The sequence below is a fragment of the Nicotiana tabacum genome, chromosome 10 (genome assembly GCF_000715075.1).
Source record: "Nicotiana tabacum cultivar K326 chromosome 10, ASM71507v2, whole genome shotgun sequence".
Classification (NCBI taxonomy): Eukaryota; Viridiplantae; Streptophyta; class Magnoliopsida; order Solanales; family Solanaceae; genus Nicotiana; species Nicotiana tabacum.
Genome location: NC_134089.1, coordinates 67,402,563 through 67,424,994, shown reverse-complemented (window position 1 = coordinate 67,424,994; position 22,432 = coordinate 67,402,563). Strand labels below are relative to the sequence as shown.

Below are 22,432 nucleotides of genomic sequence, written 5' to 3'. Positions count from 1 at the left end.
CGATCCATGTTATATGAAACTATTATTTTCTTATACTTATAAAAAGCATCACTATTTGGAGAATTATTTTCTTAAATCCCTACGGCCAAACGACCCTAGGCTTGTATAAGCAGGGGCCAAGGGGCGCTGAAGGTGACTGACTGGTGGAAAGGTGAAGGGTCACGATCTTCTCGCTAAATACAATGTGTACGGCCCGATTTCCTTTACAAATGACACTGACGTAGTAGTATATTACACCCCACCCCACCCGCCCCACGCCCCACTCTGCTACACTAGTGCTAGTACTAGTAGTATAATAACAGTTGGATAAACTCCAAGAATTGTTCTCGAAACCCTCATTTTCTTCAGAAGCACAAACTCAATACCAGTGAGGTGAGGTGAGCTGCTTCATAAATCTTTAAAGACTCTGTATTTCTTTGTGGAATATTAATTGGTTCATGTTCCTTTTGTTTTCTCAATTTGATTCAATATTAATTGTTGAGGAAAAACAAAGGAAGATCTATGGATTTGAGGATCAGAACATGCTAGACTGTGAAATGAATAACAAATACTGTTAAGTGAATAACAGCTTGACTTTTGACGGCGCCTATTGGATTTCTTTTCTGATCACTTTTAATCTCCTTCTTCTTCTGAGGACAGTGATCTTTTTTTTTAATGGTACATGCTATCTTTCTTTTACAAATCTAGAGAAACGTCTTTGACAATGATATCTTTAGATAAGATAAAACTGGTTCTACTTTTTTCACTTCTGTTTTTGGTTAGATATGAAATGTTTTGGTTATGGTGGTATGGACTTGATTGAGTGAGTGCTTTTACCATTACAAAATAGAGTACGTCTACACGAATGACTCTAGATAAAGGAAATTTCTAAAATCTTTCTTCTTTTTTGTTCAATATTTCCCAGATTTGGTGGATCTTTTGCACAGTGCTTCAATTTAAAAAAAATGTTGTTAAAACCTATTGTTTGCACTATAATATATAAGATTCTATTGGATCAATTTAATATTCTAGAGCGTACAAGTCAATAAAGCTAGACAGTGTTGTTATATTGCATATCTGAAATTATGATGATGTTGTTGTTGTTGTCCTAATATAATAGGCAAAATGCAAGGAGGATTCAAACAAATCATTTCTCATGGAAGTTTCCTCAAGAGCGCTGTTCTACGACATGTCCGATTGGTGAATCCAATAGCGAAGCCACTTATATTTGCACGTCATGAAACAACTTCAGCTGCTCGTATAGAAGAACATGGTTTTGAAAGCACCAAAATAGCTGACATTTTGAAAGGCAAGGGTAAAGGTGCTGATGGCTCCTGGCTCTGGTGCACTACTGATGACTCTGTTTACGATGCTGTGAAATCGGTCAGTAAATCATCTGTACATTGCCCTTGCATCTAACCATTTACACAGTTAATGTTGCATTTTTATGTATTTATGTGCAACCAAACCATATTGCTAAGAACAATGTGTAATTCTTATCCACTTATGAGCCAGATGCTCACTGGTGCATTATCGCTTGTGTAGTGACAACTTAAAACTGATTCTTTTTGGCTATACAGATGACACAACACAATGTGGGAGCGTTGGTGGTTGTGAAACCTGGGGAAAATAAGTCAATTGCCGGGATTATTACGGAAAGAGGTAAACAATTTTCTCAAAATACCTCTATGCTGCTTCCTTAATTTCCTGCACCAGTATTGGATTTTGAACTTGTTCGACAATCATGTCTGCAAATTTAGCTTATCATAGTTGTCTTTAAAGATAAATGCTGCAAGAAATGTTGTATCCTCTGGACAATTTCAAATATATTGGGGTCTTTCTATGACTGGCAATGTGACCGTTCTCGCAAAATTCACCTTGTCTCTAAGATTATCGGGATGTCAGCAGCGACCTTTTTTTATTATTGTAATAAATCATCTGAGGATTATTGTTTGATCTATGTGAATGTAAGCTAGAAAAGTTACTGGGGTACACGTGCAATTTAAGAATCTCTATGTGACCATGTGAACGGAAGCTATAAAAAATAATCATCAGAGGATTATTGCATGAATGTAGAATTGGGGAAGGTTACTGATATTCGGTGACTTATAAATTCCTCGTCATTGTCTGTTTCTTTCATTTTCTAGTTCTGTTCACTTCAGGAACTGTATATACGAATAATGCAAAAGTAAGCTACAGGCATGGAAGCTTTTAAGTTGCATTTTTTGCTGTCTGGTATTTTCAAGTTGGACTTACTAGTTGTAAATACATAAAGTTGCACGCAGTTAGACACACGAAGCACTTCCATGATTGTTCTGATTACTCGTCTCCTCAACACCATCCCCTTCTCATTAATTTTCTCGAACCAGATTATCTGCGGAAAATCATAGTACAAGGAAGATCATCCAAATCAACAAAGGTTGGCGACATCATGACGGAGGAGGTAACTCTTAGAAGCCCCTTCTCATCAGAAAAAAGGAAAAAAGAAAAAATGCTGAAGCATATAAAATTTGCTCCCAGCCAAGCACTTGTATATTCAATGCATTATTAACGCATAACATGACCAACCTTTGTCCATGTGGGTTTGCAGAACAAGCTCATCACTGTCACACCAGAGACCAAAGTTCTGAAAGCAATGCAACTGATGACAGGTGCTATTTTCTGCAACTTTTCCCAAAGCTCCTTCCCATTCTTAAATCTATTTCATTCAAGTTGAGCAGATAGGTTTACATATTTTCAATATCACTTTTCAGATAACCGTATCAGGCACATTCCAGTCATTGATCAGACAGGTATGATAGGGATGGTGTCCATTGGAGATGTTGTCCGTGCTGTCGTGAGTGAGCACAGGGAAGAGCTGAACCGGTTGAATGCCTTCATACAAGGAGGTTACTAGATGATGACGACAGATAAATGGATGGTGACTGAAAGGGTTATGTTTGCAGTTTAAAGATGTCTTGAGTTGAGAACCCTTAATCTTGTAAACGTTGACTTCCTTACATCTTCTCTGGCATGACGTTCGCCTATGGATGTGGGCTACCAATTTGGGATCAATAAGATACAATCTGCACTAGCTTTCTTTTTTCCATTGTGGTTGCATGTAATTTGCACTTGTTTAAAGATGCCAGTTTCTTCAACCAAAACTTGAAGGTTGATCTCTTTCAAGGGATTAAGATTGACATACTGCTCTGAGCATATTGTCCTTCCTTTGTTTTTCAAAGATAAAATTATTTTCCATAATGGGGATTGATATCTTTAATGTTCAAAATTGTTCCTTAAGCTTTTAAATCATTGTAAGATTTTGGGAATGAACCTCCCATGATTATGGGTCAATTCTCTAACCAGGTTCAAGGCTTTCTATCTCGTTTAAAGGATTAAACTTGTCATATTCCCATGAGCATTTATTCGTAGCTTTAATGTTCTTAGAAAGATTAAAATACCAACAGTCCTGCTTAAATGAATGCAAGACATAGTGGGCGTTTGGACATAAGAAATGTAAAATTCTAAAAAAAAGTGAAAAAGATTTTCTACGTGAAAATGATATTTGAAAATTAGAGTTGTGTTTGGACATGAATATAATTTTGGGTTATTTTTGAAGTTTTGTGAATGATATGAGTGAAAATTTTGAAAAACAGCTTTTTTGAGTTTTTCAAATTTTCAAAAAAATTCAAATTTATTTTCAAGTTAAAATCGAAAATTTTATGGTCAAACATTGATTTCGAAAAAAAGTAAAATTTTTTATGTCCAAACGGGCTCTATTAGTATTGTGCATAATTTTTTGTAAACTTAACTATAGTTAAGTGATACTCCCTCCGGTTCATAATAAGTGACCAATTTACTTTTTCATTTTGGTTCAAAATAAGTGTCCAGTTATGTAATCAAGAAAGAATTTAATTTGTTTTTACAAAATAACCCTTATGTACATATTCCTAAAAAAAATTCTTACTCCTCACATTAAATGTCTAATTAGGGGTAGTTTAGTCATAGTAGGTATTTTTGTATAGAATTTAATATTTTTTTAAAGGGCGTGTTAAAAACAAATTGGTTACTTATTGTGAACCGGAGGGAGTATATATTCGTTTGTCTACGATTTAAGTGATAAATATGGATATAAGTCACATGGCTATGCACGTATTGGTGTACATGAATATACTAATTTTACGTTTCCTTTTTGTGTATTTAGTAGATTAGAGACAGTATTATATTAATATCTGTGAAATACTTAGGCAACATGCACCAGTGGTCTAGTGGTAGAGTAGTACCCTGCCACGGTACAGACCCGGGTTTTCCCGGCTGGTGCATCTGAGTGCTATGGTGAAAATGTGCGCCAATGGTGGAAACTTTGGGTCTTCACCGTGTCTGATTGTAGACGACAACAGTGCATCCTGAGCCTCTTTTTCTTTTCCCCCGAGTCTCTTTCGAAGTACACAATTTTATTTTTATTCAAGAAAAACTTGGATATTTCTTTTTAAAGATGTGATGCTTTGTTCAAATAACCTAGTTGACGTCTTGAGGAGTACTCGTAAAAGCAAAACCCAACATTTAAATTTTACTGAATATAATTTTTTTTTATGTCCTAAGTTTAAGAGTTATTTGCCTAAATCAACATGAATTAATAAGGCTTGACTAGGTAATTATGTCCAAATGCATGGATCAAATATCTTTCTTTGATCATGCCATCTTGGTAGGCTCCAGTATATGAGCACATTTTCCTCTCCCAGTTTCTATTTGGATGCTTCTTCGTTCTATGTTTTTAACTTTACTAATATGTTAAGCAAAATTTGTGTCAAGTCAATAAAGTTATAAGAGAAATAAATATGACTTTTCAAGACAAGAAGTTCAAACATTTCTCCACAAGTTTAAAATTTATCACATTTAATCTTTAATTTATCTGTTCATGAATCGAAAACCGTGCTTTCAAAGTGTTTATGACGAAAGAATTTCAAGTCCAGAGTTAGTGTTTCAACAAACTGATTTGTGCTAGACAAGTATTATATCCAAATTATTGTTGGTAAAACCTAAAATTGTTTATGACTGATAATACAAAGAAAGACCCCGAGAGAAGAGATGATATAGAAACACAGAAACATTCTTGAGTTGCAATCATTTTGTTGCTTTAAAACAAACATAACAAACCGTACTCCATTTAGTTTTGCTGTTCGTGCTTATATTAACTCACTCTGTAATAAGTAATATATTTACTTGCTAATGAAAAAACAAGGTGAAGATGCACTCCCAAAATGCATTTAGCTTACTTTGGAAATACCAGTGGTAGCTGACTGATAAGAAACATAAACAAGATTAAATTAACAATCTCTGAATTTCTACAACAAAGGAATATAACGCCAGATTGCATTTTGTTCAGCATGAATCACAAGTTCAAATTAACGCTCAAACTTAACCTGAAGAGCATGCAGCTCTCAAAGAGGCACATTCAGTTAACACTAGAGAAATATCAGAGATTAAACATAAGCTTCACCAAATATACGACATTGTTTAGCCTGTGAAAAGTGAACAAATTCACCTGGGATTCGTGGTTTTCTGTTTGGCCTTCTCTATAAGAGGTCTCAACTGCTTCTTTTCAGCTAGGATTTTCAAAAAGTTGAAGAGAAAGGGTATGTAGTTGTGCTTCCGACGGATATTTTCAGTTTTCCATTTCTTCAACTTCTCCTCCTCCCTCAATATTTTATCACTAACGGCTTCTATCCCAGAATTTACTTCTGATAAGGATTTATTGAGTGACTCCACTTGGCTGCTATCCACCATTCTCTCCGACTGTGATGCAGTCAGCTGCTGCAGAATACGCTCTCTCCTCTTCTGAAGCTCCTTCAGCTCAGTGGTATACATCTCTTTCCTATTCTTTACTACAGCCATCAGATTGAATCTTATTTCACTTTGGGAATACCTCTCAATACGTTCCTGAATAACCGGCTGCACCATGCGCAACCACTCGATATCACCTTGCCCACCAGGGCATGGCCCAAGACTGATTGGTCCCTCCTTCAATCCATCGAGCTCATACAACACACCATCCACAGGTATATAGCTGATAAAATGGTATACATCATCATCTTTTGCAGCAGCCTTCTGTTCTTCAGGCACAAATGGCTCAGGTCTTGCAAAACTATTATGGGCTGTGCGAATTGCTTCACTGTTGTTGATAGCTAAGCCTTTAAGCTCTGCTGGGAAATTCTTAGTGAATTCTTTTAGTGCTGATAGTTCTGGGCCTATATCAACATCTGGACTGTTCAGGAGAATTGACAGGATTGCTTGGGTAGCACAGGCATTGTTTATCACCTGTTTCACGTCATCAAAAGAGTTACTAGTCATAGTGCTAAGCAACTTCCGTTAGTTTAACCACACATATCATGTAAAGCCATTTAACCTGACTAGCAAAGAATAAGTTTGGGTTTGGATCCTTGATCACAAGGCGATCATCTTTTTCACCCGGACGCCATTTGAAAAGGAATACCAAGCCATACACAGGCCTGTGAAAAATCATAAGATTAAGTGTTATTTCCTTTTTGAAAGAATTGGGGAAACACAAGCTTGAAGCTTCTGAGAATAAACTGTTTGCAGAATCATACAATTAATGTTAACATGGCAGAATTAGTTTACCTAAGACTGTTGAGCTCATCAAGATCCAAAGAATACAACTCCTCAACCTGTTTCAACATGAAATAGCACGACAAGAGAAAAAATTAATCACCCAAAACGAAGTGGCTATCTGACCATTTTAACACCCCACCCTTCCCAATCCCCAGCTTTTCATTTGCTTTATCTCAAGAAAAGCACATCAATCATACTTATCAGCTTCTATTGTAAGAGCAGAAAGCCCCCTTCATATAGAACTGAGATAACCACAAATATGTTGAAAGAATCACAAAAAGATGGGGAATGATGGACAATTTAGCCAAAGCTCCTCCAATCATGGCCAATTCTTGGTTTTTACCTCTTCACATTCAACATACAACAGAATTACAAGTTGCGCAGAGATGATTAAGTACCAACATTATTCTTCCATAATTTGCAGATTTTAGCTTCACACCTGCTATGGCATGAAATGAACGAATCCTATCTAATTTCCAGTAATTACATAACATCATTTATTAAAATAGCAAACTGCTGTTGCCAGGAAGCCTGACAGGCAGTATGATCTGCATTTAATCCCCTGGAGATGGTTAGGAGGGGGAGAATAGTTTGCTGATGTTGCAATTTGGGATGTTTTTCAGTAACTTTATTGTACCATCTTGGTACCTTATTAATAAAAAATTTACCTTATAAAAAAAAGTGATTATGACTGAAGGGTTACTCAATCGGATAGGGATAGTTGTTCTTTTTTGCTCCATCGCACTCCGGGAACCTCGGACCACACTTTAATTCAATGTATGGTCATGCTGAACTATTTATATTTTATATACATGTATCATCAATAAAATGCATTGGAACTTTAGATTAAACCATAACTAGGCCAGTTACTTCCCATTGCTTTCTTTAGCGCTCCTCATGTGTGGCACTCCTCGCTCATGGAGTGGCATATGAAGATTCCTTTAAGCATCACGTGTGACTTCTGTAGATTAGTTTTAAAGCTAAAAGTGATAGTAATACAAGATAGGACAGTGGAGAGGTATGATAAAACCACTATGGAGGGGGAAAACGTCAATCTCTACCTTTTTATATATTTCCTTTTCTAGCTTAAATGTTTTTTTTCCTTCTTTTAAGTTCTAGCATAAAGGTATTCACCACCGACCAAAGAAAACGATTGCTCGAAATTCCTAAGCTTAACAGATATACAAGCCAACCACTTGCCTCACAACAAAATGTGATAATAGCAAAGATAAAGATTCCATTGAGTCTGCGTATGCCTTCGTGGGCAGAGTTACTCGGTGCTTGTACTAGTCGGAGATAGCAAGTACTCGAGGTGCACGTAAGTTGGCCCGGACACCACCGTCATTAAAAACAGACTCCATTGAGTCGCATTACATGCATCTCGGTATGTAACGAGTAAATATAGATTTCAAGTCCATAATCGCATGTATATAAAAAAAATATCTGCAAAAGTGATGTATGATCATCAAATTTATAGGAAAAAAGAAAAGAAAGGAAATCTCCACAAAACATGTTCTCATTGCATAGCCACACTTGAAATGTTCCAAACTAAAAGAGAGATTAAAACACCTATAAATAAAGAAAACAAATCATAACTGAAAAGAGAGTGAAATTTTTTAGAGTAAACCGAAAAATACCTGCACACCTTTTACTTGCATCTGTTGTATGAGTTCAGTAAAAACCCCTGTAGGCAAGCAACATCAGTACCTTTCATTCAAAGGTTGTACCAAGTGAAATGCATCAGGGAGCTCATACTACCAGCATTAAAATCACAGATACTACCAGCATTAAAACCACAGTGGCTAAAATTATGAAGAAGAATAAAGATGAAGAAGGATGTTACATTGGATTGTTTCCACTCCTATTGGAAAGCACAGGTAACTGTACCTCACCCCAAAACAGCAAAACCCACACCCAAAAATCCTTTTGCTTATTTTTTTCTGTGGATAATGATGGTGTCAAGGATAGCACAAGTACCGAGTAACTCTGCTTACCAAGGCCTAAGCAGATAGGAAGCAATTATCTAGTGTTTTTAAATCTCTGTTGTGACTTGAATCTCCAACATTTGCACACACTTCACTAACTAGTAGGACACATCCTTGGGTGCAACACACTAGGTCTGGCAAAACTGGCTCAAGCTCATTCAATCCACCCAGTATTTAATGGGTCGGGCATGACAGATTTCCTGATGGGCTATTCGGGGCTGCACCCATTTTAACCCATAAAAAAACATAGCACAACACAACCCGTGAAATGGCCCAAATCTAATCCGTGTCAAACTATACTTGTCCATGTACGACGTAGCTGTAGCTTTTATAGGATATGTGCAATTTTTCAAGCACTACTTTGAAAGTAATAGTTGTCAGTTATTGTTTTTGCTTTTTTTATACTCCTACATTTTTTTGCTTCTGGTTATGGACAGCTGGGTTTTGCAATTGTATCTTCTTCTTCTTTTTTTGCATTTCATCATCTTTTTTTTTTTTTTAAAATTTCCGATTTAACTTTTTGTCCTTTTTTGGGACAATTGGTTTTGCGTATAAAATTCTTTTCTGGAAAGGATTACTAATTTTTTGTGTTGGATAATTGATCACTTCAACTAAGAAAATAATTTAAAAACTAAAAAGACAAAGATCATAGTATAAAATGTGGAGAAGAAATAGTGGGATATTAGTTTCTGCTAACTGATAACTTAATATCAAGATTAAATAAATGTGAAAGTTACAACAATAAAATAAAATCGATAAAGCTGATAACGAGCCTTGTTAATCAATGTATCCGTGAAAAAAAAATCAAAATAACTATTTTGCTTATTAAAAAAAGTTACAATAAAATTTATTTGTTAATGGATGTTAGATGTTGCCAAAGAACTAGTTGGCCGGGTTGGGCTATGACCCATTATTTAGCTCATCTCAACCCAAGCCCATCTAAGCCCAAGTGAACTTTGGGTAGGGTTGGGCAATGACCCATTTATCAATTCAATCCATTTTGACCCGCCCAAAATCTGCCCAAACCGCCCATTTGCCACCCCTAAACACACCCAAGAATCCTGATTAAAAAAAGAAAAGAAAAAAGATAATCATGAAAGAGTTCCCAAGCCCTTAATTGGTAATCGTCGAGAAGAATAAAGATGAAGAAGAATGTTTCCTTGCATTATTTCTACTCCTCTTATGCAGCACAGGATGGTCTTCGGAGTCACTCATGAATCTCTGTAATCCTAGCCCCCATCCCCCAAAAAAAAAAACCTCCACAAAAAAGCAAAGGAAATAAAATAATCACCAAAGAGTCCCCAAACCCTCATCTGGCTTCAATGGGTTCGACTTACTTAATCAGCATATAGTATATGCAGTAAGGCGTTAACTACTACAACTAAAGACTTATGTGTCATGTTTACATTAATTTCAATCACATCAAGATTGTTGGCAATGATGATTAGAGACACAGATGATGATTAGAGACACAGATATGTTAAACAGTTTACGAAGAAGAATGACCTCTATAGATTAATTTCTTATTCAGTCCAGGCAAGTTATCCCTTATCAAACCAAGCGACCCGTTGTAGCACTCCTAATTCTACTTAATTTTCTTCTTCAGAATTTCAAATTAGCTCACATTGTTCGCGGAAGTCAACATATACATTCACAAGCAAGACCACCAGTTAAACCATGCTATAAGAACGTAAAGTTGAAAAGTTAGACATCACGGAAATCATGTTTTTAAGTAGGTGTCCTTCAACAAAGGGTGATACACGCCATCAATTAAGTAGTATGATGCCATCCCAATGTGCCAAATATGCTACAGCTTCGTCAGCTACATGCACTAGCTGACCAAAATTAGGCAAATAATTTTTTCTGACAGTATGAGATGTCGATGATGAAGCTTTTAACTACTAAATGAAGTTAACAAGTAGCCTTCTTATTAAGCCTCTCCTGATGGATATGTAGAATGGAAATACTCTTAATATGCAAACTCCATTATTTTCTAAAACTATTCATTCAAAGATTGTACACTGATCTATTTTTATCTATCATTGATATTCAATAATTAATACACAAGTCAAGGAGATTTTAGTACATCAAAACATGCAGCACCATAATATTTTTGCTGGATATGCGCTGACATACTTTTCAGACCAACTCTTATTGTCCAAGGGTGCAAAAGGCCAATTATTAGTTTTTGAGATGAAACGAACAGTGGCAACTTTTTTGGACAAATAAGCGAAAAGCTGGACCGTACGATGCAACAAAGGGAAGGATGACTTTGCCGCAATTAGTTTTCTGACCTTAAATTTGATAAGACTGCAAATATTTTACATATCTCAGCAGAATCTCCCACAGATTAAATTTTTAAAAATGATTTCAACCTTGTCACTAAATACTACATACAAAAAGAGATCAGATGATTTTTTTGGAGGCCCGTGAACAGTTGATGATCTGATTGATAATTATGATTAAAACTAATAGTAGTAGCTATTTTTGCCAGCAGCCAGGAAGGAAGGGCATCTACAGTAATCATGCGACAGCAGTGCAGCAATATAGATCTAAACCAATAAAAGATGTATTCTAAGAAGAGCGTGGAACATAAAATAAATTTAGAGAAGAGGAAAACATCTTTCTGGATAAAGCATTTGTAACTATCTAATTTTTTTTTTTGGGGGGTAAGGTATTTTACCCTTAACACATGAAGATTGAAAAACACAAAATTATGTGGGATGACATTGAAGCCAACTAGAGCTGATACCCAGTAACAAAGACTCTGCCTTATTTTCTTTTATCAACATGTCTCCTTGTTTAACTTGAAAATTGCTGCTATATATAATAATATAATAGCCTAATCATCTTCTCCTTTAACATGATAACTTGATCATCTAACCCTTCATTCTGTTCCCTTCCTTCTCTTCTTACTACTTTCCCCCTTTTGTGAATTATATGTTCGGAAATCAGTTAACAGCTAAAGACACAGGAATTACTCTTTTTTTTTACATTAAAAAAAAAAGGGACAAGAATTACTCTTTCTACTCTAAATCTCATTCCCATGACAGAAGGCGAATAAGGAACTAAGAGTTAGGACACTTACCGGGATCAGACTCGATAGTGCACCACGACATGACTGTTAATCAGCTGCTGCTAAGAGAAAGGGCATACAGAGCATCAAGGGCGGCTCTAGGGTAAGGTAAGGCAAGGGATTCACCCCGAATATTTAATGCCCTGGAAATAAGAAGCATAATAATATATAGTCCATAATTTATACTTATACTTATATTTATATAATTATTAATAAAAGATTTTAAATTTTAATAATTTTTAACATTTAGTGGAGGTAAAATTGAATGAGTTAATTGGATAAAATTTTCTCACTAAATTAAATAATATATTTACCTTCTCATCAATTTTATTTTTCTTCCTTTATGTATAGTCTTTTTTCATGGTTCTTACGATTTTACTTTCTAATTTCAACTCAAATTCTCTAAATTAACTATTCCTCTTTGTCACATTTGATTGATCCACACACCAGAAAGCAAATTCTTTTGTGTCTCATCTTTTTTAACTAAAAAATCCTCGAGACAAATGTCGCAAGGTTCAAAACACAATGGATAATGGGTTTACCCTTTACCATTTTCACTTAAGGGAATAATTCAATACCATATGATGTGCGCTTAACTCATACATCATGAAATGCGCTCTCACCATGTCATGTCCCGAACTTGGGGGGCAAGACCGGCACCCGGTGCCTTACCTATCCTTACGTACCAACTTGCAACTAAGGGATTCTGAGCATATAATTTTATACTTTAACCATGGGCCACATTGCAAGACAATTGCGAGTACTGACTAAATCTCAATATAAAGCTGGGTCGACAAGGCCTTCATAACTACTACAACTCATAAACCAACAAAATGTACATAAAAGGCCTACAAGCCCAACATACTGCATTAACTGACATGATATGTCTACAAGCCTCTACTGATGGATATACTATGATCAGAATAGGGCCCCGACCTACTCATAACATATATACATATATACAAAGATGTACGTAAAGCTCTAGACCCAGCAACTCAGAAGGGTATGGAACTTATCGATCAAGCTGAACTCGGGCAACATCTAATGAGGAGGTCTACCCATCTGTCTGTCTGAACCTGCACGTATGAAATGCAGCGCCCCCAGAAAAGGGACGTCAGTACGAAATAATGTATCGAGTATGTAAGGCAATATACTGAAAGTTGAAACTGAACTGATAATATAATAACTGAAAGCATCTGGGAGTCAAAGATAATCTGAATATATGTTTACCTGCTGATACTGACTAAACTCTCTCAATATAGTAAGTAAAATAGATGTCCGACCTTATAAGGCTCGGTATATATATATATATATAACTGCTATGCCGTAGTAGGCTCGCTCATAGGCATTCGGCCATACTAGGCTCTGTATCTCGACCAACTGGGCTCGCTCATAGGCGATCGGCCACAGTAGGCTCGGTTATAACTTACCATCTGATCAGAGGTTGCCCAATAGCGGCCTGCCCATCGATTATAGCTCGATGGTAATGAAAATACTTTAATAATGTATAAATAAACTCTTTGCTCTCTTGACTGGAAGAAAGAAATACTCAATTGAATTTGAAGTCCCGATAAGGAGAATATTGTAACTTACAAAACTAGAAAAATATACGTAAATTCCGGGACATGAATTTTTATTTATGCCTCATTATCAAACTTGTGTAATTACTGGGATCATGCAAAATGAAGGAGGAGCTTAGCCTTAACATACCTGGAGTAGGGGAAAATCCATATGATATTCTTGGAAAAAGGTTGCACCGTATTCCTTTAGAATCGCAAAATCCCATTGCTAATATTTTGAATAAGTTGTTGAATCTTTCCTTTGAATTTGATCATAATATTGTGTGTGACTTTTGCTGAAGCTTTCATCCGTAAGCTTTTTCCTAAGCGTACGAAATTTTCTCTTAACTTATGCATAATCATCCTTATAGGAATTGGTTGGGATGTTATGGAATATATATATATATTGGTTGGGATGTTATGGATTCCATTAATATATATTAACCGTAGGCTTTGTAATCATTGCCATAGGAAAGCTTGATAAGATCATTTTCTTTAATATTTAAAGTCCACAATGCCAATCTTTTGTCTTTGTAGGAAGATATGTAGTGTCTTGTACTTAACCTCATAATTTGTCACCTTTCAATCAAATGCATGAGTCACTTAATGTGAAGTTGGGGCTGCCACATAATCCTTTGTAATCCCTATCCAATATATTCCCAATTAATTAGGTAATATCCCATTATCCAATAATTAACCAATTACCCATATAATTAAGAATTATCTCAACTTACTTAAAATACTACTCACTTTTAACATACCTTGTACACCTTATTATCATGGTCGTGTGGTACCTTGTATGAGACTAGTTCATAAATATCGGGTATTTTAGCTCAGGCCATAGTTTATCCCAAAATGTCAAACTTCGACGAAATTCATTTTCTTTGATTTGCTTACCTTTTCACTTTCACGAATTTACTTATCACTTGTTTGAAATAGCGTAATACTTATAATCCCAAAATAAATCTCATTCTCGAATTTACGTCAATTAATCTAGGGGTGTGCATTCGAATCGGTTTATTGATAAATCGAATCGATTATTTGTTAACGGTTTATTGATATCGATTTATCGATTTATCGATTTCGATTTCGAAATTTTCCTTATGGAGTTATCGATTTCGATTTTGTCCTCTTTGGTTATCGGTTTATCGATAAACCGATAAGATATACTAAATTTTTGTTTTTTACACTTATTCTATAATACCCTTTTCTTTACCCTAAGTCCCTAACCCTATTATTTTATCTACCATATTTAAGGAATGATCATATTTAAAGCTCAAGGGAATGAAGTTCAAATTAATGGAAAATAGAATTAGTCGTGATGATGTATTTTTTATACCGTTGAAGTGTTGTGGCATACATTTGATCCCTTACTTTAGTTTCGTTGCATGCGCTTGTTGACACAATTTTTATGTTATAAACGGTGTTCGTCTTATTTTAGCTTCTTTTTGTCCATATTAGTTAGGTGTGTTTATAGCGATATATTTTCCGTGGAATACCGCAAATTTTCTTATTGGTGTAATCGATAAGCCCCAAAAATCAATAAATCGAAATCAAAAAAATCGAAACCTTATTGAAATGATAACGATAAGCATATGTACAAATCGATAATCGATAAGTAATTATCGATAAAGGTCAAAATCGAATGCACACCCCTTAATTAATCTTACGACGAAGCTTTAACGTACGATGACGCTTTAACGTACGAAAATGCGGAATATAATATCTCATTTCCGGACTTTCATCACTTTACTTATGGCGTATGTTCACGCATGAAAATGTGGGGTGTAACATCATTCCCCCCTTTGAAACATTCGTCCTCGAATGTTGACTAGTGCACTTATCATTTTCGTAACTTATGTCTTCCGAATACTTTGTACTCTTCTTGCCATCTTGGCAACTGTTCTGTGAATAAATCCAAATGCCAGGGCATTCCCCCCTTTAGGCCTCTTTCTTACACCACGACTTGTGGTTGGAATTTGATAACTAGGGATTCTAGTCCATTTTACACTCTTTTTTACTTGAGTTTTGATTAAAAATATATACAAAATAGTCCTGTTTACCGTCAAAATGGTAATAACAATTAAATTTGTAAATGGGACTCTAAAAATACGTGATCTATTTTTATGCTAGTTGTTAGAGCAGTTGATGCTAGGTGTACGAAGATAAGAGATGAAATACGAGCTAAAATAGAACTATGATCGAACCGAGAGATCAATTATTCTGGCCTCGGACTGACCGTTGAGGGGCCTTGAGGTCGATGCCTGGGCTCGGGATCGAGCTATCGAGGGTAATCGGGAAGGGACTAACAGTTAGGATGTAACTAAAGGAGGCTCTTTATGGCCAATATCAAGCAATAGAAGAAGAACAAATATTAAAGCAATAAATGGAAGCGGTAGCCTCGAGCGAGTAAGTTAGAGAGAAAAGAGAGAGAGAGAGTTGTTATTGATCTTGTGTAGAATAGTTGGAACAACAACAACTCCTTACAAAGAGATGAGGATCCCCTTTATATAGGATAAGAATCTCGCCATAGTACAAAATACATTAATTGTAAAAGCGTGGAGATGAGACGGCTAGATGTGACGCCTTGATACAGGCCTCGGGTAGGCCGGCTTTGTCAGACTTAGCCGGATGCCTTGGGAATTCCCAATTTGACTCTAGCCTCGATCTGTATCTTCTTTAAGTCGGACCTCGATGAGCTCTGAGGGAGGGGGGAACTCGGCCACAGCTTCGCGTTCTCGGGGTGTCGAGGTGTTCTTCTGAAGTGACTCGATAGCAAGAAATTAGGCCCTCTGATTTTGCCGCATACAGATAGTCTCCGCATTTCTCAAAACAAAGCGATGGGAAACGATTTTAATACCCGACTCCTCGAGCTTCCTGTGACGATGTCATACCGATGATGCAACCTATGGCATGAGTTTTTACGATAACCAGGACATCCCCTAGACTTGTCTTTTCGACATCATTCAATGCATTGTCGATTCCCGTTCTCCAAGGCGAAAGTACCGCCGTCGATTCAATTTTTCAATAATGCAGTAATTGCATTCCCTGATCAATCTTCCAAAGGCCTTGATGACTGTGTCATTATCTCCTATAAATGGGGGCGTTCTGGGGTTATTTTTCTATCCAAGTGTCTTCATATGCTCATTCATCCCTTTTTCCTCGCCATCTTCCTCTATTATTGATCACCATGTTTGGAGTTCATGGCCTTAGGGTTGTTTGGCAGCATTCTGATAGGCTGTATCGTGGCCTTTTGCCTGAGCTCCCCTTTGTCGAGCATGATTATACCGTTCTATCGCTGTTGTTATTGTTGTTGTTGTTACATCTGTTGCCGCTGTCCCTATTGGCTCGAGACAATGATATACGGGGGGTCGCCTTTCCTCGCCTGTAAAAAGTTCTTCGGATAATATACCGCTGCTCATAAGGGGGCTCGGATTATACACCGCTGCTCACCTTCATACCTCAGCTTGACGTGACGCTTTGCCCTAGGCTGGCAGCTTGCACGACTCAATTTTCCAAGAAGTGGATTCAAAGTAGCCGTGCAAGCAAGGCCGATGCTTGCCAGGTCCGCTGTCTCTCTGAGGTTCTCTTGGCCAGAGAGGGTCCTCGACCTTTGGCGGGCTATGGCATTTTTTCATCCCTCCCTGCTTCTCGACCTATCCTTTGGGGATATCAGTGCGGAAGACCGGGATGAGGCTTCTGAGGATGCATACCCGGAGGCGTTTGTTGTAGGAGGTAGACCCTTGAGAGTAGACCAGGCTCTAGGCTTTTACCACGTGTGTGATCCCTCTGCTTTTTTGTTTCTGTGTAAGGACCCCTTGCGGGCTTTTGTAATTGTATGTAAGGACCCCTCGGGGGCATTGTAAGCCAATATTTATGAAATAAAAGGACATCTTTTTTACTTTTGCTTTTGGTATTCGCCATATTCTTGCATATTCTTGTACTTTTGCGGGGATTTTGACTGTATGCCTTTGTTGACGATTGTCGATATTCTTTCCAGCTTTTGGCTGACCGAAATGGCTTCTTTCCGAGCCTACCGTGGTCCCTCGGACCAAGTCTGAAGTGATGTGATAGACTCGGATCGTCAGGACCCTCGAACCCCACAAAGATGGCGTATTGAACCTTGGAATCTTTAAGGGTGGTCTCTGAGTGAAGGTCAACTTCAGGCACCTGGAGATTTACTTTGGATTTGATGTAGATAATCTTTTAAGGCGTTGTAGATGGGTTCCTGTGGAGAGGTTGTCCATGGCCGGTTGGTGTCCTAAGGTCGAACCCGCATGGACGGAGCTTGAAGTGCTTACTTTTCTTCTTGGGATGAGCCTTCGAGGCCGGATACCTTCTAGACTAGAGACAATGTCGCTAACCTTTCGGGGCCTAACTTCCTTTTGACGAAGATCCTTGGGGTCCGGTACCACCTCAGGATCCGTACCAAAGCCGTTGGCCTCTTGAGGGAAAACTTCGAGGTCATTGCTGTTTCCTACATATACATGGGGTGGATCTTGCTTCTTTGGAAGATCCCATTATTTTAAATAGCTATCCTTCCGCCTTGGCATCGAGTCCTTCGTTACCTTAAGCACAAAAGTGTTGGTATAGGTCCCTGTTTCAGTTTGCCAATTCTACCATAGTCATGACTGCTACTTCAGGGCCTGCCCGGCAGGGAGGGGAGAGTTCCACTGCTATTGCTCAGGATCCATGAGAGTTTACTCTGAAGACTATGTCTTCGATAAGAGAGGAATATCTGGATATAGTGAGGAGAGACTACGGATGGGGCGAGGGAGTAGCGTTGCAGGCACTTTCCTCGGACGAGGGCATTACGGACCCCGCCGATGGATTCCTGAACGTGTACTTGTATCCTTTCATACTATGCCCCCTTGATAGGGTCGTGCTCGATTTCTGCTTGAAGTATCAGTTTACTTTAGTGCAGATACATCCGTCATTTTGGCGAGTAGTGCTGATGATGAGATTCTTTGCGGAGAATGCTGGGCTTGAATTCATGCTTAGTCACCTCGTCAGGCTGTACTGGCCTTTTCATCATCGAGTCATGCTGACCTTCCACTGCCGTTCATCCATGCCCTTTGTTATTGATGATGAGGAAGATGGGGATAGAGAGTGGGTCAGTCGATTCCTTCTGGGTCCGGATGACTGACGTTATCCCCGTGGAACTTATGCCATTTCCTGAGGAATGGATTTACATACGTGAGTGGAGTGTCTCGTGCTTTCTTAGATTCGCTCGTGGCGAAAGCCAATTTAGTAATTGTGTTTCCTCCTTTTCTACAACAACTTCATGGGCACTGGGCGAAGTTCCCGATATACCCGGCTGGGTCCGGAGGTTGGCGACCCATTCGACTTGTGACGAGTGTAGGTGGCGAGCTATGTCCCGGGGTAGATGGGAAGCGAAATACCAAGGTATGTGCGTACACTGCTTTTACCTTGGTCTTCGTATATTTTAGATGACATTTTCCTCTTTTTATGTACTGACCTTGTCGTCGTATGTATCGGAAGGTACCCAGGGGCGAGGTTGTGCTCCTCCGAAGAGAGGGAGGAGTTGTCAGCTTTCGAGCCAAGGGACGATGGTGATAAACGGGATATGCACTCGCAGTGCGATGGAGCTTTTAGCATGGCTAAACAGGCCCGCGTCTTTGAGGAGAAAACGTTGCTCGAGCCTGCTGTTCCTGAAGTCTCCAGTTCCGGAACGGTGGTTCCTCTGAGTGATCATGCTTCGACCGAGGTTGGTTATTCCAGGGCCGAGGGGGCTATACCAACAGAAGTGTGCTCGGCCTTCAAGGAAGTCCGCCGGTTTCGCTTCGCGGTGAGTTTTGGCATAGGCCTTCCGCGTCTCGCGTCTTCCTTTCCTTATCGAGTTTTTCTTCTGCAGGCCTTTGACAGGCTTAGGTCTGAGTTGATCCATCATGGGGCTAGGCTTCGGAAAGCTCTGGATCAGGGTAGGTCCCTTAGGCTCTTCTGCGAGGAGAAGGAAGTTGAGTTGATGTACTGGCAATATGAGGCGTACCGGGGCTCGAATTACGAGAGTTGTTTGATGGAGCAGGTAACTTCTCATGGTATGCATTTCACTTTTTAACCTTTTAGGCTAACTTTTTGCCTATCTCAATTGCAGAAAAAGACGGAGGCTCTGGAGCACCATAGGGGTGAAGCCGACCAAGTCAAGAATGACTGTGGTGAGCTGAGAGCTCAGGTGCGGGCTCAAGCTTCAGAGGAGAATGATGCCTTGGTTAAAGTTCCTGCCTTTGAGGCCCAACTCCACTTGGCTCGTGACAATGCTTCAGTTCAAGCGGATATGATCGCGAAGCTCGAGTTTAAACTTTCAAAGGTCAAGGCCGAGATCGTTGATGCTCGGGCTGAAGCAGCATTGAGCCGGACTAAGGCTGAGCAGGAGATGGCAATTCATTTGAAGGATGCTACTAATGCTCAAGCTGAGTTGAAGAGGGCCCTCGATCATGAAGAGAGGATCGAGGAATATGTTCGTTGCAGATCCCGAAGAGAGGCACTTGAAGAGATCGGCACCGGGGGTTTCGTTCTCCCAGAAGAGCTTGCTCGAGCAAGGACAGACGAGTGTGACGCTCGGTCACTTCTGGCCGATGCCGCGAAGAGTGAAGATTAGGCTGGTAGGCCGTAGCCTTCTAGAGCGGGGCGTAGACTTTGCTATTTTGTATGTGATATTCGCAGAGCGCGTATGTAGATGGAGGATGCACTTTTTGCCTATGTAAATAAAAGAAAACCTGAAGCTTTATTTCTTGTGTATCCCTTTCTGCTTTGATTCTGACCAGGTGGACTAGTTCCGGAGTTGGCGAGAATCCTTAGACTCGTAACATGGCTCCGGGGCTCATCAGGCATGCCCGGGTGCTCTTACACGTTTGGTCGATGCGGCCTTTAGTGTTAGCTGGCGTTGGAGCCCTTACGTTTTTCCTTGACTGTCTTAGGTTCAATCTCCGAGTCGGATTACTACTCGAGCTCAATTGACCCTCAAGTTTTATGTTTTTGTGGGCTGGCGACAACGGCTCTTACGCCTTGGGTCGGAGCGACCTTTTGTGCATTTGTATTTTAGCTATTTTGGGTTCAGTCTCCGAGTTGGGTTGTAACTCGAGCTCACTTGAAACTCAAGTTTTTTTTGGCTGGCAACAGTGGCTCTTATGCCTCGGGTTGAGGCGAACTTTTAGGTGTGTGGCCCTGAGGCTCGTGAAGCTGGCAATGATGGCTTTTACGCTATGCCCTTAGGCATGTATAGTTAACTCTTTCGGATCCAGTCTCCGAATCGGGTTACGACTCGAGCTCATTTGTTCCTTAGGCTTTCAAATTTTAAGTTGGTGACTATGCTCTTACGCTTTTGGTCGTTGCAACCTTTTAGTGTGTGGCCCTAAGGCTCATTTGGCTGGTGATAAGGACTCTTACGCTTTTTCCCTTAGGCATATGTAGGCTTTGTTTTCCTCTCATTAAGGACTCTTTGAAATTTTTTTGCCTAACCCGTCGTCGGTTCGAGAAGAATCTCGATTTCAAGTCGTTAGTGGCGATGTTCGAGTACCTCGGAAGGTTTAGCTCGTAGGCTGAGTAGCTCGAAGCCTTGTGATTTGGAGTTGATATGGTCGAAGCTCGTTTGCCTATCGAGGGTAGCCTGTTTTAACCGGTTCTTTTCGAAGTAGATTCGAATTAATGGCCTGCGATTTTATATGACGGTCGGACATCCCCGAGTCATGTTAATTTGGCTAGTACAACCGTGTTGACCGTAGTCATTTGTGTTTGGCTGAAGCCATTTTGATCCCCGAGTGTAGTAGTTTAGGCGTCTACATCAAGGGTATTCCCTTTCGGGAGTCATATAAATGCGATATATAGCCTAAACTTAGGGATCAAGTTTTATGCCTGTAGTAAGGTCTTACAAAGTTTTCATGCCTGTTGAGGTCTTACAGTTTTGCCATGCCATTGAGGTCTTACAATTTTGTCATGCCGTTGAGGTCTTACAGTTTTGTAATGTCGTTGAGGTCTTACAGTTTTTTCATGCCGTTGAGGTCTTACAGCTTTTTCATGCCTGTTGAGGTCTTACAGTTTTTTCATGTCGTTGAGGTCTTACAGGTTTTTCATGCCTGTTGAGGTCTTACAGTTTTTTCATGCCTGTTGAGGTCTTACAGTTTTTTGTTGTTATGTAAAATAGATCTTGCTAGACCGAGTTTGCTCGCTCGGGGTCTTACGGCTTCGGGTTATTTTAAGTTAATGGCAATTGGCGACAACCTCCAAGTCATCGAGTTTGCTTAGGCTCAAAGGCCGTTACTCGTGAGCTCGGAATTGCCTCATTGAGGACTTATGATCATAGAGTCTCGACCCTGAGGCCATGCAGGTATCAAATTGTTGACGCTAATCTCTGAGTGTTTCGGGACATACTCGATGGAGGGATCCTTGCTGTGACCATGGTGAATTTCCTTTGGAGTATGAGATGCTTTTGGTTAAAGATATTCTTTGATTGCTTGGCGTAAATACATGTCATTGTGTCGCCGTAAGCCCGACTTATGCGAACACAGTGCATTCGACCGTTTGGCCCGGTACATCATTTCCTATTGGAACCTAGTTTGTCGTTCCCCGGTTCTTCCGAGCGGGTGGCCCCTTAAAGGGGGTACCCTCCAGTGTTCGGGGTTGATTGCAAAAGAAGCCCCGTGAGCTTGTCGGATCCTCCTTAGGTGGCGCGTTGCCCTGTTAAGAACCTTGCCGGCGAAACCCTCTTCGGGATGAAAGCCCGACCGAAGGGAAAGAGTGCAACGGGTGCCATTAAGGCCCTGGGATATTCGGGTTGAGTTAGCACTTCCGAACGCCATGACCGGGTGCCTGCATATGGGTTAGTGTAAAATAACGAAGGAGGGAGGTAGTCTTACCTTATCGCGGGATATGCAGGTGATGTTCCGAGGCCTGATGTGTCCCTGCAGTTTTGGAGCGTGGATTCTGTACGGCCCTCCGCTGTATTTAATCGGGCTTAGCCGAAGACATGGTTTGATTACCCTTTGACTCTTTCGAGAGTGGAGATATCGGTGCTCCCCGTTGACTGTTTTAATTCCGTCCCTTGCTGGGGATTTCATCATTTGGCAAAGAGGGGACGGTACTGCCTTTATGCAGTATGTCCGCGACCGTCTGAATAAGGCATTTATACCTTGCGTCTCTTTTTACGATATGGAACTTGGCATTCCAGTTTGCGCCAGCCATGCTGACGGAGAGAATGGTCTCTCCTC

The 22,432-nt window shown here is 39.5% G+C and overlaps 2 protein-coding genes across 3 annotated transcripts; one reads left to right on the top strand and one right to left on the bottom strand.

The window, feature by feature from the left end:
- The first annotated feature begins 233 nt into the window (after positions 1-233).
- LOC107828185 (CBS domain-containing protein CBSX3, mitochondrial-like) lies at positions 234-3,174 on the top strand. Of its 2 annotated transcripts, none has more exons than XM_016655455.2 (6): positions 234-372; positions 1,100-1,362; positions 1,560-1,641; positions 2,349-2,422; positions 2,570-2,630; positions 2,733-3,174. In XM_016655455.2, exons 2-6 carry the CDS (start codon positions 1,105-1,107, stop codon positions 2,873-2,875), a joined length of 618 nt encoding a protein of 205 aa, XP_016510941.2. In that variant the 5' UTR covers positions 234-372; positions 1,100-1,104; the 3' UTR covers positions 2,876-3,174. The 2 variants fall into 2 exon arrangements, with proteins under 2 accessions (XP_016510941.2, XP_016510940.2); XM_016655454.2 differs by having other exon boundaries at positions 239-377.
- A 2,088-nt stretch (positions 3,175-5,262) lies between these two features.
- Positions 5,263-11,805, bottom strand: LOC107828186 (ubiquitin carboxyl-terminal hydrolase 2). Its single transcript, XM_016655456.2, has 5 exons — positions 11,662-11,805; positions 8,226-8,272; positions 6,598-6,644; positions 6,365-6,467; positions 5,263-6,276 (listed from the first exon to the last, which is right to left on the bottom strand). The coding sequence occupies exons 1-5, from the start codon at positions 11,690-11,692 to the stop codon at positions 5,500-5,502; spliced, it is 1,005 nt and encodes a 334-aa protein (XP_016510942.2). The 5' UTR covers positions 11,693-11,805; the 3' UTR covers positions 5,263-5,499.
- Positions 11,806-22,432: the final 10,627 nt, after the last annotated feature.

Bases quoted from the DNA above. Each gene is read 5' to 3' on its own strand.
- LOC107828185 (XM_016655455.2), top strand. From the start codon at position 1,105: ATGCAAGGAGGATTCAAACAAATCATTTCTCATGGAAGTTTCCTCAAG. The intron at 1,363-1,559 runs GTCAGTAAATCA...TTGGCTATACAG, and splicing joins TTTACGATGCTGTGAAATCG to ATGACACAACACAATGTGGG. The intron at 1,642-2,348 runs GTAAACAATTTT...TTCTCGAACCAG, and splicing joins CGGGATTATTACGGAAAGAG to ATTATCTGCGGAAAATCATA.
- LOC107828186 (XM_016655456.2), bottom strand. From the start codon at position 11,692: ATGTCGTGGTGCACTATCGAGTCTGATCCCG. The intron at 8,273-11,661 runs GTAAGTGTCCTA...GCTTGCCTACAG, and splicing joins CACTATCGAGTCTGATCCCG to GGGTTTTTACTGAACTCATA. The intron at 6,468-6,597 runs GTAAACTAATTC...GATTTTTCACAG, and splicing joins GATGAGCTCAACAGTCTTAG to GCCTGTGTATGGCTTGGTAT.